Source organism: Myotis myotis, unplaced genomic scaffold (assembly GCF_014108235.1).
Source record: "Myotis myotis isolate mMyoMyo1 unplaced genomic scaffold, mMyoMyo1.p scaffold_m19_p_8, whole genome shotgun sequence".
In the NCBI taxonomy this organism is placed as follows: domain Eukaryota; kingdom Metazoa; phylum Chordata; class Mammalia; order Chiroptera; family Vespertilionidae; genus Myotis; species Myotis myotis.
Window position 1 is genome coordinate 93,363,406 of NW_023416390.1, and position 11,894 is coordinate 93,375,299.

The 11,894-nt window shown below is 62.9% G+C and overlaps 1 protein-coding gene across 2 annotated transcripts in view; it reads right to left on the bottom strand.

The window, feature by feature from the left end:
• Positions 1-6,501, bottom strand: part of LIMS2 (LIM zinc finger domain containing 2) — a 48,176-nt gene extending 41,675 nt beyond the window's left edge. Inside the window, exon 1 of one of the 2 annotated variants that reach the window (XM_036319861.1) lies at positions 6,352-6,501. In XM_036319861.1, the coding sequence (XP_036175754.1) occupies positions 6,352-6,362 (11 nt within the window). In that variant the 5' untranslated portion in view covers positions 6,363-6,501. The remainder of the gene's footprint in view (positions 1-6,351) is intronic. The other variant, XM_036319863.1, reaches the window with a different exon arrangement.
• Positions 6,502-11,894: the final 5,393 nt, after the last annotated feature.

Consider the following 11,894-nt stretch of genomic DNA (forward strand, 5'->3'; position numbering starts at 1 on the left):
AAAAGTCAATGGAAAAATATCCACAGGTGAGGATTAACAAAAAAAAACAAAAAGAGAGAGAGAATTAGAGTGACTATATTAATATAAGACAAAATAGACTTTAAGATAAAAAATGGTTATAAGAGCAAAGAAAGATAATGATAAAAAGTCAAACTTCCAAACAAAACAACAACTCTCAACATGTGTGCATGTACCAACCCTGAAGCAAGAACTGAGAGAGCTGAGAGAGAAATAGAGACTTTAACAGTTACGGCTGGAGAGGCCATTGTACAAAAGCTCCCACGGGTATAGAAGGCATGGACACTGGAAAGCAACAAGACTTAACCAACAGCCACGGGAAACACGCCCCAGTGGCAGAATATGCCTCTCACGTGCACGTGGGACATTCTCCAGGACAAAACACATTAGACCAGAAAATAAGCCTCAATAAATTTAAAAGAACTGAGATCATAGAAGACATAGTCTGAGACCATGATGACATAAAATTACAAATAAACAATAGAAGAAAATTTAGCACATTCACAGAAACGTGGAAATTAACCCATATACTCCTAAAGAGCCAATGAGATGAAGAACACAGGAGCCCTGGCTGGGGTTGCTAAGTGGTTAGAGCATCTGTCCATGGAATGAAGGGTCGTGGGTTCAATTCCCAATCAAGGACACGTGCCTGGGTTGCAGGTTTGGTCTGTGCCCCAGTCAGAGGCGCACACGGGAAGCAACCAGTCAATATGTTTCTCTCACATCGCTGTCTCTCCCCCCTCCCCCCAACCCCTCTCTCCCTTCCACTCTCTCTAAAAATCAATGAAAAAAATATCCTCTGGTGAGGATCGACAAAAATAAGAAGAAAACAAGGTAATTTAGGAAATACTTTGAGATGAATGAAATGAAAACACAACATACCAAAATGTATAGGGTGCAACCCAAGCATTGCTCAGAGGGAAATGTACAGCTATAGATGCCTGCATTAATAAAGAAGAAAGATCTCAAGTCAATTATTCTCCCCGCTTAAGAAAATAAAAACAGATGAGTGAAGTAAACTCAAAGCAACCATATGGCGGGAATAATAAAGATTAGAGTGGAAATAAATGAAATAGAGGTTAGAGAAAATAAACAAAACCAAAAGTTGGTTCTTTGATAAGATCAACAAAACTAATAAACCTTTAGTTAACAGACAAAGAAAAAAGAAAAGAGAATACTCAGCCCTGGCTGGTTTGGCTCAGTGGATAGAGCGTCAGCCTGCGAACTGAAGGGTCTGGGTTCGACTCAAGAAGAAATATAAAATCCTAATAGACCAGTAACAACTAAAGAGATGGTAGTAATAAAAAAAATAAAAAATAAAAAACTTCCGACAAAGAAGAGTCCAGGACCAGAGAGCAGTTTTATTGGGGAATTTTACCTAATGTTTAAGTAGAATTAAGATCAGTCCTTCACAAAATGTTCGGAAAAGCCAGCCAGGAGGAAACACTTCCCAACTCATTCAATGGGGCCAGTATTACCTGATACGAAAACCAAACAGAGATCTCACAAGAAAACTACAGATCAATATCCCTTATGAATACAAATGCAAACGTTCTCCATAAAACTGGATGGAACAGTCTATAAAACGTATGAGAGCCCTGGCCAGTTTGGCTCAGTGGATACAGTGTCAGCCTGTGGACTGAAGGGCCCCAGGTTCGATTCCTGCCAAGGGCACATGCCGGGGTTGCAGGCTTCATCCCCAGAAGGAGGTGTGCAGGAGGCAGCCAATCAGTGATTCTCTCTCATCATTGATGTTTCTATCTCTCTTTCCTTCTCTTTTCCTCTCTGAAATCAATACAAATATATTTTTTAAAATATATAAATGTATAAAGTATTGTACATCATGACCAAATGATATTTAACCCAGAAATATAAAGTTGGTTTAACATCCAAAAATCAATGTAATACACCCTATCAATAGAATAATGGGAAAACATCACATGAAATGCAGAGAATACTCTTCACAAAAGCTAACACTTTCATGATTTAAAAAAAAAAAAAAAAAAAAACAGCACTTAACAAACTAGGAATGGAAGGGAACTTTTTCAACCTGATAAAAACCAACATTAACATCAGAGCTGCTTCCACTTCGGGCTGGACCCCTGGGCTGGACCCCCTGGCACTGAAGACAGCCTCAAATGAGTGAACATTCCACCTTCTTCCCTCAGAAATTTGATTTTGAATGATTTTGTTTCCCTCGTTTAAAACTAGCATCAATGTGAACACAGATTTGGTTTTACATACATACATACATCCTGTCATCTCAGTGAGATGGAGACAGTCACCTAATGGTAAGTATGTATCTCATTAAGATATGCATCTTAAGTCATCTCATAAATATCCATCACCAAAAATTTACAAATCTGAATGAACAGAACAAGGAGGAGAGTTAAGGTGCCTCCCACTGACCCTTCTCCCAACTTGGAAATGACTCCTTCGGAGGATAAGTAGGATCAGCAAGCCAGGAATGGAGCATGGAGGGACAGAAGTCCGGTGGGGGTGGGGTGGGAATGGGGATGGAGATGGGGATGGAGGTGGGGATGGGGATGGGGATGGGGATGGGGATGGGGATGGGGATGGGGATGGGGATGGGGATGGGGATGGGGATGGGGATGGGGATGGAGATGGGGATGGGGGTAGGGATGGGGATGGAGGTGGGGATGGGGGTGGGGATGGGGATGGAGATGGGGATGGGGATGGGGATGGGGATGGGGATGGAGATGGGGATGGGGATGGAGATGGGGATGGAGGTGGGGATGGGATGGGGATGGGGATGGGGATGGGGATGGGGTTGGGGATGGGGATGGGGGTGGGGATGGGGATGGGGATGGGGGTGGGGATGGGGATGGGGATGGGGTTGGGGATGGGGATGGGGGTGGGGATGGGGATGGGGATGGGGATGGGGATGGGGATGGAGGTGGGGATGGGGATGGGGATGGGGATGGGGATGGGGATGGGGTTGGGGATGGGGATGGAATGGGATGGGATGGGGATGGATGGGGATGGGGATGGAGATGGGGATGGGGGTGGGGATGGGGATGGGGATGGGGATGGGGATGGGAATGGGGGTGGGGGTGGGGGGGGGGATGGGGGTGGGGATGGGGATGGTGTGGGGATGGGGTGGGGATGGCGTGGGGATGGGGTGGGGATGGTGTGGGGATGGGGTGGGGGTGGGGTGGGGATGGGGTGGGGGTGGGGTGGGGATGGGGGTGGGGGTGGGGGTGGGGATGAGGATGGGAATGGGGGTGGGGATGGGGGTGGGGGTGGGGTGGGGATAGGGATGGAGATGGGGATAGGGATGGGGTGGGGGTGGGGATGAGGATGGGAATGGGCGTGGGGATGGGGTGGGGATGGGGTGGGGGTGGGGTGGGGGTGGGGTGGGGATGGGGTGGGGGTGGGGGGGGGGTGGGGGTGGGGGTGGTGGGGGTGGGGGTGGGGGTGGGGGTGGGGGTGGGGTGGGGATAGGGATGGAGATGGGATAGGGATGGGGGTGGGGGTGGGGATGAGGATGGGAATGGGGGTGGGGATGGGGTGGGGATGGGGTGGGGGTGGGGTGGGGATGGGGTGGGGGTGGGGTGGGGGTGGGGGTGGGGGTGGGGTGGGGATGGGGGTGGGGTGGGGTGGGGATGGGAATGGGGGTGGGGATGGGGGTGGGGATGGGGTGGGGGTGGGGGTGGGGGGTGGGGTGGGGATGGGGGTGGGGGTGGGGTGGGGATAGGGGTGGGGGTGGGGTGGGGATGGGGGTGGGGGTGGGGATGGGGATGGGGATGGAGATGGGGATAGGGATGGGGGTGGGGATAGGGATGAGGATGGGAATGGGGGTGGGGATGGGGGTGGGGGTGGGGTGGGGATGGGGGTGGGGTGGGGGTGGGGATGGAGGCAGGACAGCCACTGGCCCAGAAGCCTGGCCCCCCCACAACTGTGCAGCACCCCGCCCTCCACCCTCCAGGACCAGCTCGCAAATGCTGGCTCTTAAATTTGCAGGAATATTTCAAACCAGTTTACATGAGGTTGGTAGCTTGATGGGAGCCGAGTTGAAGTAATCACAGATGGAACTGTGCACTACAAAGCGGGCCCCCACCCCTCACTGCACTCCCCCCGCCAGGGGAAGGGGACAGTCAATACCAAAACAGAAGAAAAGGGAGGAGCCCAGCCTGGCGGGCCGGGTCGGTTCTGCCTCGCTCCTCATCTGCTTCACACTTGGCTTGGCCCCTGACTCCATCACAGCCCGCGCGCTGTGCTGGGGGCTCTGGCTGCCCCCTGGTGAGCTCCTGGGGGAGCCCCCCTTGCCCCACTCCTGAGGAAGGTGAGTGGTTGAGAGCACGTGGCGGTGGGAGTGCCACTGCCAGGCTGGTCCCTGGGCAGGTGTGACCTGCCTGGGCCTTAATGTCCTCCCTGTGGAGCAGCAGTGGAGCCCGGGACCTAATGGGACAGACGCGGTGTCTGTGGAGTCCGAGGCCACTGAGCTACTGCCGGGCGCTGGGCTCCACTCCCCGCAGAAGCCCCTCTGCGCGCGCGCACAGGCGCACACACACACACACGCGCACGCACACGCACACACGCACACACACGCGCACACACACACGCACACACACACACGCACACACACGCGCACACACACACGCGCGCGCGCACAGGCGCACACACACACGCGCGCGCGCGCGCACACACATGCACACGCGCGCGCGCGCACGCACACGCACACAGGCACACACATGCACCCACGCGCGCACACACACGCGCGCGCGCGCACACACATGCACACAGGCGCACGCGCGCGCACACGCGCACACGCGCACTGCACGTCCATGCGCAAGGCTCTGCCCCAGCTCGGCCCACACCGCCTCCCCTGTGGCCACAGCTCCTCAAATGCCTCCTGGCCCCACCGACCCTGTGTCCACTCCCCCGCCAGCCACAGCCCTGTCCATGCCGCCTCCGGTCCGAGTCCACGCCCGCCCGGCTGCTGTCCGCACAGCAGCGTCCCCCGTGGGAACCGTGCGCCTTCGTTAGGGTCTATGTGCGCCGAGCAGAGGGAGCCGGCGCCGGCGAGGAGACGGCCGCGGGCAGCTTCGTCCGCATTTGGAACCGCGCGGGAGTGAGGAGGCGGCGGCGGGGGGCAGGGTGGCCCCGCTCCTGCGGGATCTGAGCGCCAGGCCTTGGACTCAGCAGCTGTGGCGGGAGGGCGTCCCCCCAGGCGGCCCGCGGGGAAGTTCTGCGCGGATCCCGATCCCCGCGGTCCCGTCCTCTCCGCTCGCCGCCCGGGAGCCGCCCCACGGCTCCTCCCTCTCCTTCCACTCGGCCCAGGGAGCCGCCCGCGTGCATCGCCCTCGGGGCCGTCAGCGGCTCCCCACGGCCCCCCGCCTGCCGGCTCCAGCGGGTGGGGCAGGGGGCCCTGAGCGCGCAGTGAGCGCTGTTGGCACCGCGCAGCCCGGGTCCGAGCGAGCCGCGGCCTGGAGGGCGCGGGGCCGACCCCGCGGACCGTCCCTTCTGCGACCGGCCACCCGCCCACGGCCGGCGCGCGGAGGGGGCGGCGGGAGGCGCACGGACCGCGGGCGGGCGCCGGCGCTCTGACCAGGAAAGCCCAGCGGCTTCCCGCGGTCGCTCGGCCTCCGTGTCAGTGGATGGCCGCGTCCTCAGGCCGGGAGCGGGCCCTCCCGGTGCGGGCCCGGGGTGCGGGGCCCGGGGTGCGGGGCAGAGGGCCCACGCCCAGGCCCCCTGGTCTGCGTGCTCCTGGCTCCCCGTTTCACTCTCTCCCTTTGCCTCCCGCCCTGCGGTTGCGGGGGCGCCTCCGGCCGGGCCGGGGAACAGGGCTGCTGGGGGGCCTGGGCCCTAAAGCCTGGCGGTGCCCAGAGGTGGGCGCCCTGCGGGCCCCCGGCACCGGGACTGCTCCCCGCGGCGCTTCCACTCCCCGCGCCGCCCCAGCCCCGTCCCCAGCGCCACGGCTGCTCTGTCCCCCCGGCGCCGGGCCAGGCCTCACGGCTCGGCTCCGTCACCTTCGCGCGGGGGCAGCGGGAGGGCGGGGGTGGAAAGAGGGGGGGCAGCAGGGCGGCCCGGGGTTCCTGCCCCCTCCCCCCCAGCCTGGGCTCGGCGCGGACCCTTCCCCCCTCGCCGACCGCGGGAGGCCTCCCCAGGACCACGCAGCGGAGTGGGGGTGCGGGTCGGGGAGCGGGTGTCCTTCCGGGGGCGCGAGCCGGGCCCGCGGCGAGAGCGGAGAGCGCCCCATCCCGCGGGGACGTGTCGGGAGGGCCGGCTCCACCTGCCGCGGCCGCGGGGTCCCCTCTCCTGCGGGCGCTGCCCCGGGTCCGCCCGCCCCACAGGCGCCCGCGGGGTTACCTTCCCGTCATGGTGGCCGCAGCCAGAGGGTCCCGCCGCCGCCGCCCGCAGGTCCTGGCCCCGGAGACGCCCCGGGACGGCGCTCCGCCCGCAGAGCAGGGCGGGGGACGGGGGGACGGGGTGACAGTGGGGGGAGGGGGCCCACGAGGGGCGTGGGGGGCGCGGGGCGTGGGGCGGCGGGCGCGCGCAGCGCGGTGGGGGACTCAGGACCCGAGCCTGCGGGCGCGGTCCGGTCCCGGGAGCCCGGCGGCAGCAGCACGTCCCGAATTCCGGGCATAGCTTTCCTTTTAAAGGGAGTGAAGTTCAAATAAACAAGAGCCAGTTCCCGGCGGACCCGCCCGCCCGGCGCTCCCTTCCGCTGCCCGGCGGCTGGAGCCGGGCTCTGCGGGGAGAACAGGCCGGGCGGGGAGGGCGGAGCAGAGAGCAGCCCCTGCGGCTCCAACCCGCTGTCCCCTCCCCGCTGTCCCCTGCCCGCTGTCCCCTCCCGCTGTCCCCTGCCCGCTGTCCCCTCCCGCTGTCCCCGCTGTCCCCTCCCCGCTGTCCCCGCTGTCCCCTCCCCACTGTCCCCGGTCCCTCCCCCGCTGTCCCCTCCCCACTGTCTCCTCCCCGCTGTCCCCTCCCCGCTGTCCCCGGTCCCTCCCCCGCTGTCCCCTCTCGGCTGTCCCCTCCCCGCTGTCCCTGGTCCCTCCCCCGCTGTCCCCTCCCCACTGTCTCCTCCCCGCTGTCCCCTCCCCGCTGTCCCCGGTCCCTCCCCCGCTGTCCCCTCCCCGCTGTCCCCTCCCCACTGTCCCCGGTCCCTCCCCCGCTGTCCCCTCCCCACTGTCTCCTCCCCGCTGTCCCCTCCCCGCTGTCCCCGGTCCCCTGCCCGCTGTCCCCTCCCCGCTGTCCCTGGTCCCCTGCCTGCTGTCCTCTGCCTGCTGTCCCCTCCCCGCTGTCCCCTGCCCGCTGTCCCCTTGGGCACAGGGCTCACTAAAGCCTTCATTCCTCAGACTTCCCAGGCGGGGATGCACGGGCCCACGCAGCGAGCCCCCACCCCATGGCGGGTCCCTGGTGCCCTTGGAGGTCCGAGCCTGTCTGCACACTTAGGTGCCAGGGCAGTAACAATTTCAGTGAAGTCTCTGAGCAAACCCTCACCTTGAGGTGCTTTGCATGAAACACACCCTGGGGAAGGGAGAACCAAGGACTGTAAGCAGAACGTAAACAGGCCACTTGACAGTGGAGGCGCGGCCATCCTGGAGGAGCGGCCTCACCCATCTCACTGCCCCGGCCTCTGGGTGGGAAAGCAGGCAGCGTGCCTGCGGGCGGCCCAGCAGCCTGGCAGCCGAAGAACTGTGTGCGGGACACCAGGGAGCAGACAGGAGGAGGCCCAGACTGAGGGTGAAACAGGGTCTAGAACCGGCGGCGCTCCGTGAGCGTCTGCACATGGGAAAGCCTCCTGCCAGGCACGGAAAGGCCCTTCTCAGCAGTCAGCACGCCGGCCTGGCCTCCTGGTCAGAACACGGTCTGGGCTTCTGCCTGAGCTTCGCGTGTAAGCGCTTGCCTCTCACGGTGAAGGCCTTTTATTTTCCGGTGCACACCTTTCTGTGATGAGGTGCTATTGACAAGCCGTTAAAGTGACCTGGAAATTAATATAAAACCATTTAGGGAATCTGTTCTGAGAAAAGTACTAAACAAAACAAAAACCCCCCTCCACCTGGGGCGGGGGGGGGGGGCGCAGGGACGCACGCGGCTCATGGCGGGAAGCAGCCGTTATCCAGGGCAGGGCCGGCGCTGTGCGTGTCCAGGCCTGGCAATCAACACTCTAGGAGTGGCCATGCAAAGCGGCAGCCACACCCAGAAGCTAACAGTGGCTACAGGTAGCCACACCTGCAGGGGGGGGTGGGTGGGAAAGGGCCGCAGCGCCTGCCTGGAAATGCTGGGTTTGCACTGTCGGTTCTTTCTGCAGCTGCGCCTTAGCTGGCCTGCTGTCCTGCCACTGACTGCCTGGACGGCTGCTGAAGCGTGCGGTCTGGGTGATTCCTTGGTTCACCTGCCTGGTGAGGGAGAAACGCTTTCCACAATGTGCACACCTAGGAACAGGCATGCGGGGCTGCCCGGCCAGGCGGCTAACTGAACACTAGCGTCCTGTGAGAAGGAAAAGGAGGAGGCAGAACACCCAGGGGCCTGTTCCGCCCTTGAGGGGACCCCAGGCCTACAGGAGAGCCCCACTGTGTGGCTGCTGTGGCCAAGCCAGAGTCCCTGCTCACCCCCACCAGCCTGCCTTCGTCCCGAGCCACACAGCGAGGGCAGGGTGGCAGCTGTGGGCATCGCTCAGCCCCCTGGAGAGACCAGGCTCCCTGGCATGGGCCAGCCCCCCATGGGGCAGCCAGAGGTCAGATTTGTGGAAAAGGGCAGAAGCTGCCTGGCAGTGGTTACTCATACATTCCCTCCCTCCTCACCCATCCATACAAGAGTATCTGTGCTGCAGCCCTGGGCAGGTCCGGCACAGGCAGGACATGGCCACGCCAGCTGGTGCCGGACAGATAGCAAATAGCGAACAAGCCCATGAACATGACTTTTCAGACGGGACAAGCACTGGGAAGAAAGGGTGTGTGGGACTTCGGAGAGGAGAAGCGGAAGGTGCTGAAGGGCGGCACGGAGCGAAGGACACACTATGGGAGAGGCCCTGGGGAGCCCCTTAGAGAGCCCGGTCAGGGGAGGGCAGTGTGTCTGGGGCGCAGGGGGAGGGTGGGCAGGTCTGAGCAAGCACAGACCCAGTGCCAGGCACCAACAGGACAGCGCTCCCCCGAGTGACAGCACCCAGAGAAGCGCTCGCCTGGCCAGTCCAATCCACGTGGGGCCTGGACAGGAAACCCAGCCCTTGGGGGGCCACAGGGGCAGGCATGAGGGAACTTGGGGACAATGGTTATATTCTATATTTTAATAGGGGTTTGAGTCACACAGGTGTATGCATTTGTCAAAACTCATGAAATATAAGGCTAAGAATTGTATATTTCAATGTACGTACATTTTGCCTCAAAAGAAAAAAACCTGCCAGTGGTTGAGTGTCGACCTCCCGGTCAGGGCACATGCCCGGGGTGCGGGCTCCATCCCCAGTGGGGAGCGTGCAGGAGGCAGCCGATCCATGATAATCTCTCATCATTGATGTTTCTCTCTCTCTCCCTCTCCCTTCCTCTCTAAAACCAGTAAAAAAAAATTTTTTTTTTAAATCCTCTGAACAAACGCTGAACCCCAGTTAACGATGTGCACATGGAGTCCTTCAGCAGGAAGGCGCTGTGCCTGCGACTTACCGTGAAAGGCATCTTAGAAATCAGGTGATGGACAGATGGGCAGAGGGATGGGAAGATGTGCACAGCACGTTAACAGGAGACCCTGAGTGGGCATCTGAGTGTCCGACTGGAGCGGCGGGAGCATCCCTGGCGGGGTGGGGCCTTGCGGAGAGTCAGAGAGGCCTGGGGACTGTGAGGGGACCTGGCACGTCCAGGGAAATGGCCGCTGGGGGGCAGCCCTGCGGGCAGGTGTGGATGTGGGAGGTCTGGAGCAGACAGAATTTCAACCCTGGGCTCAGGAGGTCAGGGTGCCTGTGCAGAACCAGGAAGCCTCCCAGGGTGACAGGTCGGGGCAGTGAGGGGGGCAGCCAGGGGTGAGGGGAGCGAGCCCTGAGGACCCATGGCCCCAAGTTTGCAAGCTGCTGCAGTGCAGAGAGCAGGGGCCTGGCTCCTGCCAGCCGCTGGCCCATGGGGGGGCGCGGGGGGGGGGGGGGTGTTAGTCCACGGAGGGTGCGCAGGGCCTGTACACTCACTGCGCCCCCTGGAGCTGGCACAGCACCGAGGGAGGATGGAGGCAGAGAGGTTATTTTGCTCTGGGAAATCCTGCCCTAAGGGAGCGGGCGGGGGGGGGGGGGGGGGGGGGGGGGGAGGGGAGGGGGAGGGGAAGGGAGGGAGAGCCCAGGCCCAGGCCAGGCGGGTAGGACTGGGACAGAGGGTGTCGACAGCCAGAGAGTGAGGCTGGACCGCCGCTTCAGGGGATGATTCCAAGCAGGACAGAGGGGCTGGGAGGTGTCAGAGGTCAAGTTGGACCACACAGTGGGCTGTGAACCAGATTTCCACAGGGGCCCTGGAGCTGTCCTGGAAGGGGTGGGGCCTCGGAGCCCAGACCCTGCTCCCCTCCGAGGCTCAAGGCAGAGGCGAGCACCCCTTCGCAGGGCCTTTCCTGGTGGCGCCCCCTGTCCCTTCTCCACTCAGCCTGCAGCCGAGCCTCCTCTGGGCAGGGGCGGGCTCCAGGCCTCACCAGGAGCGGAGCACAGCGAGCCCTCCAGAGGCTCCTCCATCCCTGGGCCCGAAGTCCTGCCCCCACGACCCGAGGGCATGATGGGGTCTCTGAGCAGCCCAGCAGGAGCCGGGGTGCCTTCCCAGCTGCGGGACAGGGCACACCTGTGCGCCCAGGGCCCTGCGACAGACCTGAGGGCCCTGGCGGCGCTCCGGCCCAGCAGGTCTCCCCGTGCACCTGGCGTGGCATGGCCTTCGGAAGGTGTGGGGTCAGATGCTGGGCGTGGCGGGTGGTGACACCGCTCCGGATTCGCCGGCGCCTTCGAGGCTCCAGCTGCTTCCAGAGCTGGGGCCGGAGCCGGGAGGCGCCCCAGGTGCCCGCGGAGAGGCTGCTGCTCCCCGCTCCACCCCCGCTGCGCACCCGCAGGGAGGAGGGGAGGCTGCGGGGCACTGAGCTCCCTCCTCGCGGAGCGCAGGGCGGCGCCTCCCGCCTGAGACCTGGGGACGCGCCGTCAGCTCAGGGCTGGGCGGCGGGCCGGCTCTCGGGTCAGGACCAGAGGAGCCGCCGCGCCAGAGGCTAGGACAGCCCCGGGCGCCCACGGCGTTTGCCCTCAGAGCACCGGGCGGCAGCCGCTCGCGGCGACCAGAGTCCTCGCTCCCCGCAGGACAGCCAGCCCTCAGCCTCCCCTCGGAGCGACTCCAACCTCTGCCAAGTAAACCCGCTGCCCAAGGCGGCTTCCAGGCGCCCCACCCCCCCGCCCCCAGGCAGACGCGGCTCAGCCGGCGGGCAGGCCGGGGCCGGAGGACCAGCAGGGAGCCAGGCCCGCGCACCCGGACAGCAAAAAGCCCCGCTAGACGCCCGCAGCGTCTCCGCCTCCGGCTGGGTCCTTCCCTCTGCGCTGCCGGCAACTGCCTGGCACGGCCACTTAGAGACGGACTGGGCAGCAGCTGGAGTGCCCAGCCCCCGGGGGTGCCCAGGCCCCAGCCTCACCTCTCCCTGGCAGGAGGCTGGGGGGGGGGGGGGGGGGGAGCTGGAGGGCAGACGGAGGCACCGTGGGGTCAGGAGAGGCTAGAAGACCAGGGAGGAAAAGCCACCTTCCTGGGGCGGGGGCTGGGCGCATGGAGGCCCCCTGCAGGCCCGGGGTGCAGAGCAAGCAGGGCCACCGCCTCCCTGCCACAGAGCCAGCGAAGGGCAGCTGCATTGACTACCCAGGCGCTCCTGCCCCGAGGAAGCCGCCTGCCGCCCGTGCGCCTGCCGCACTGAGCAGGGCACAG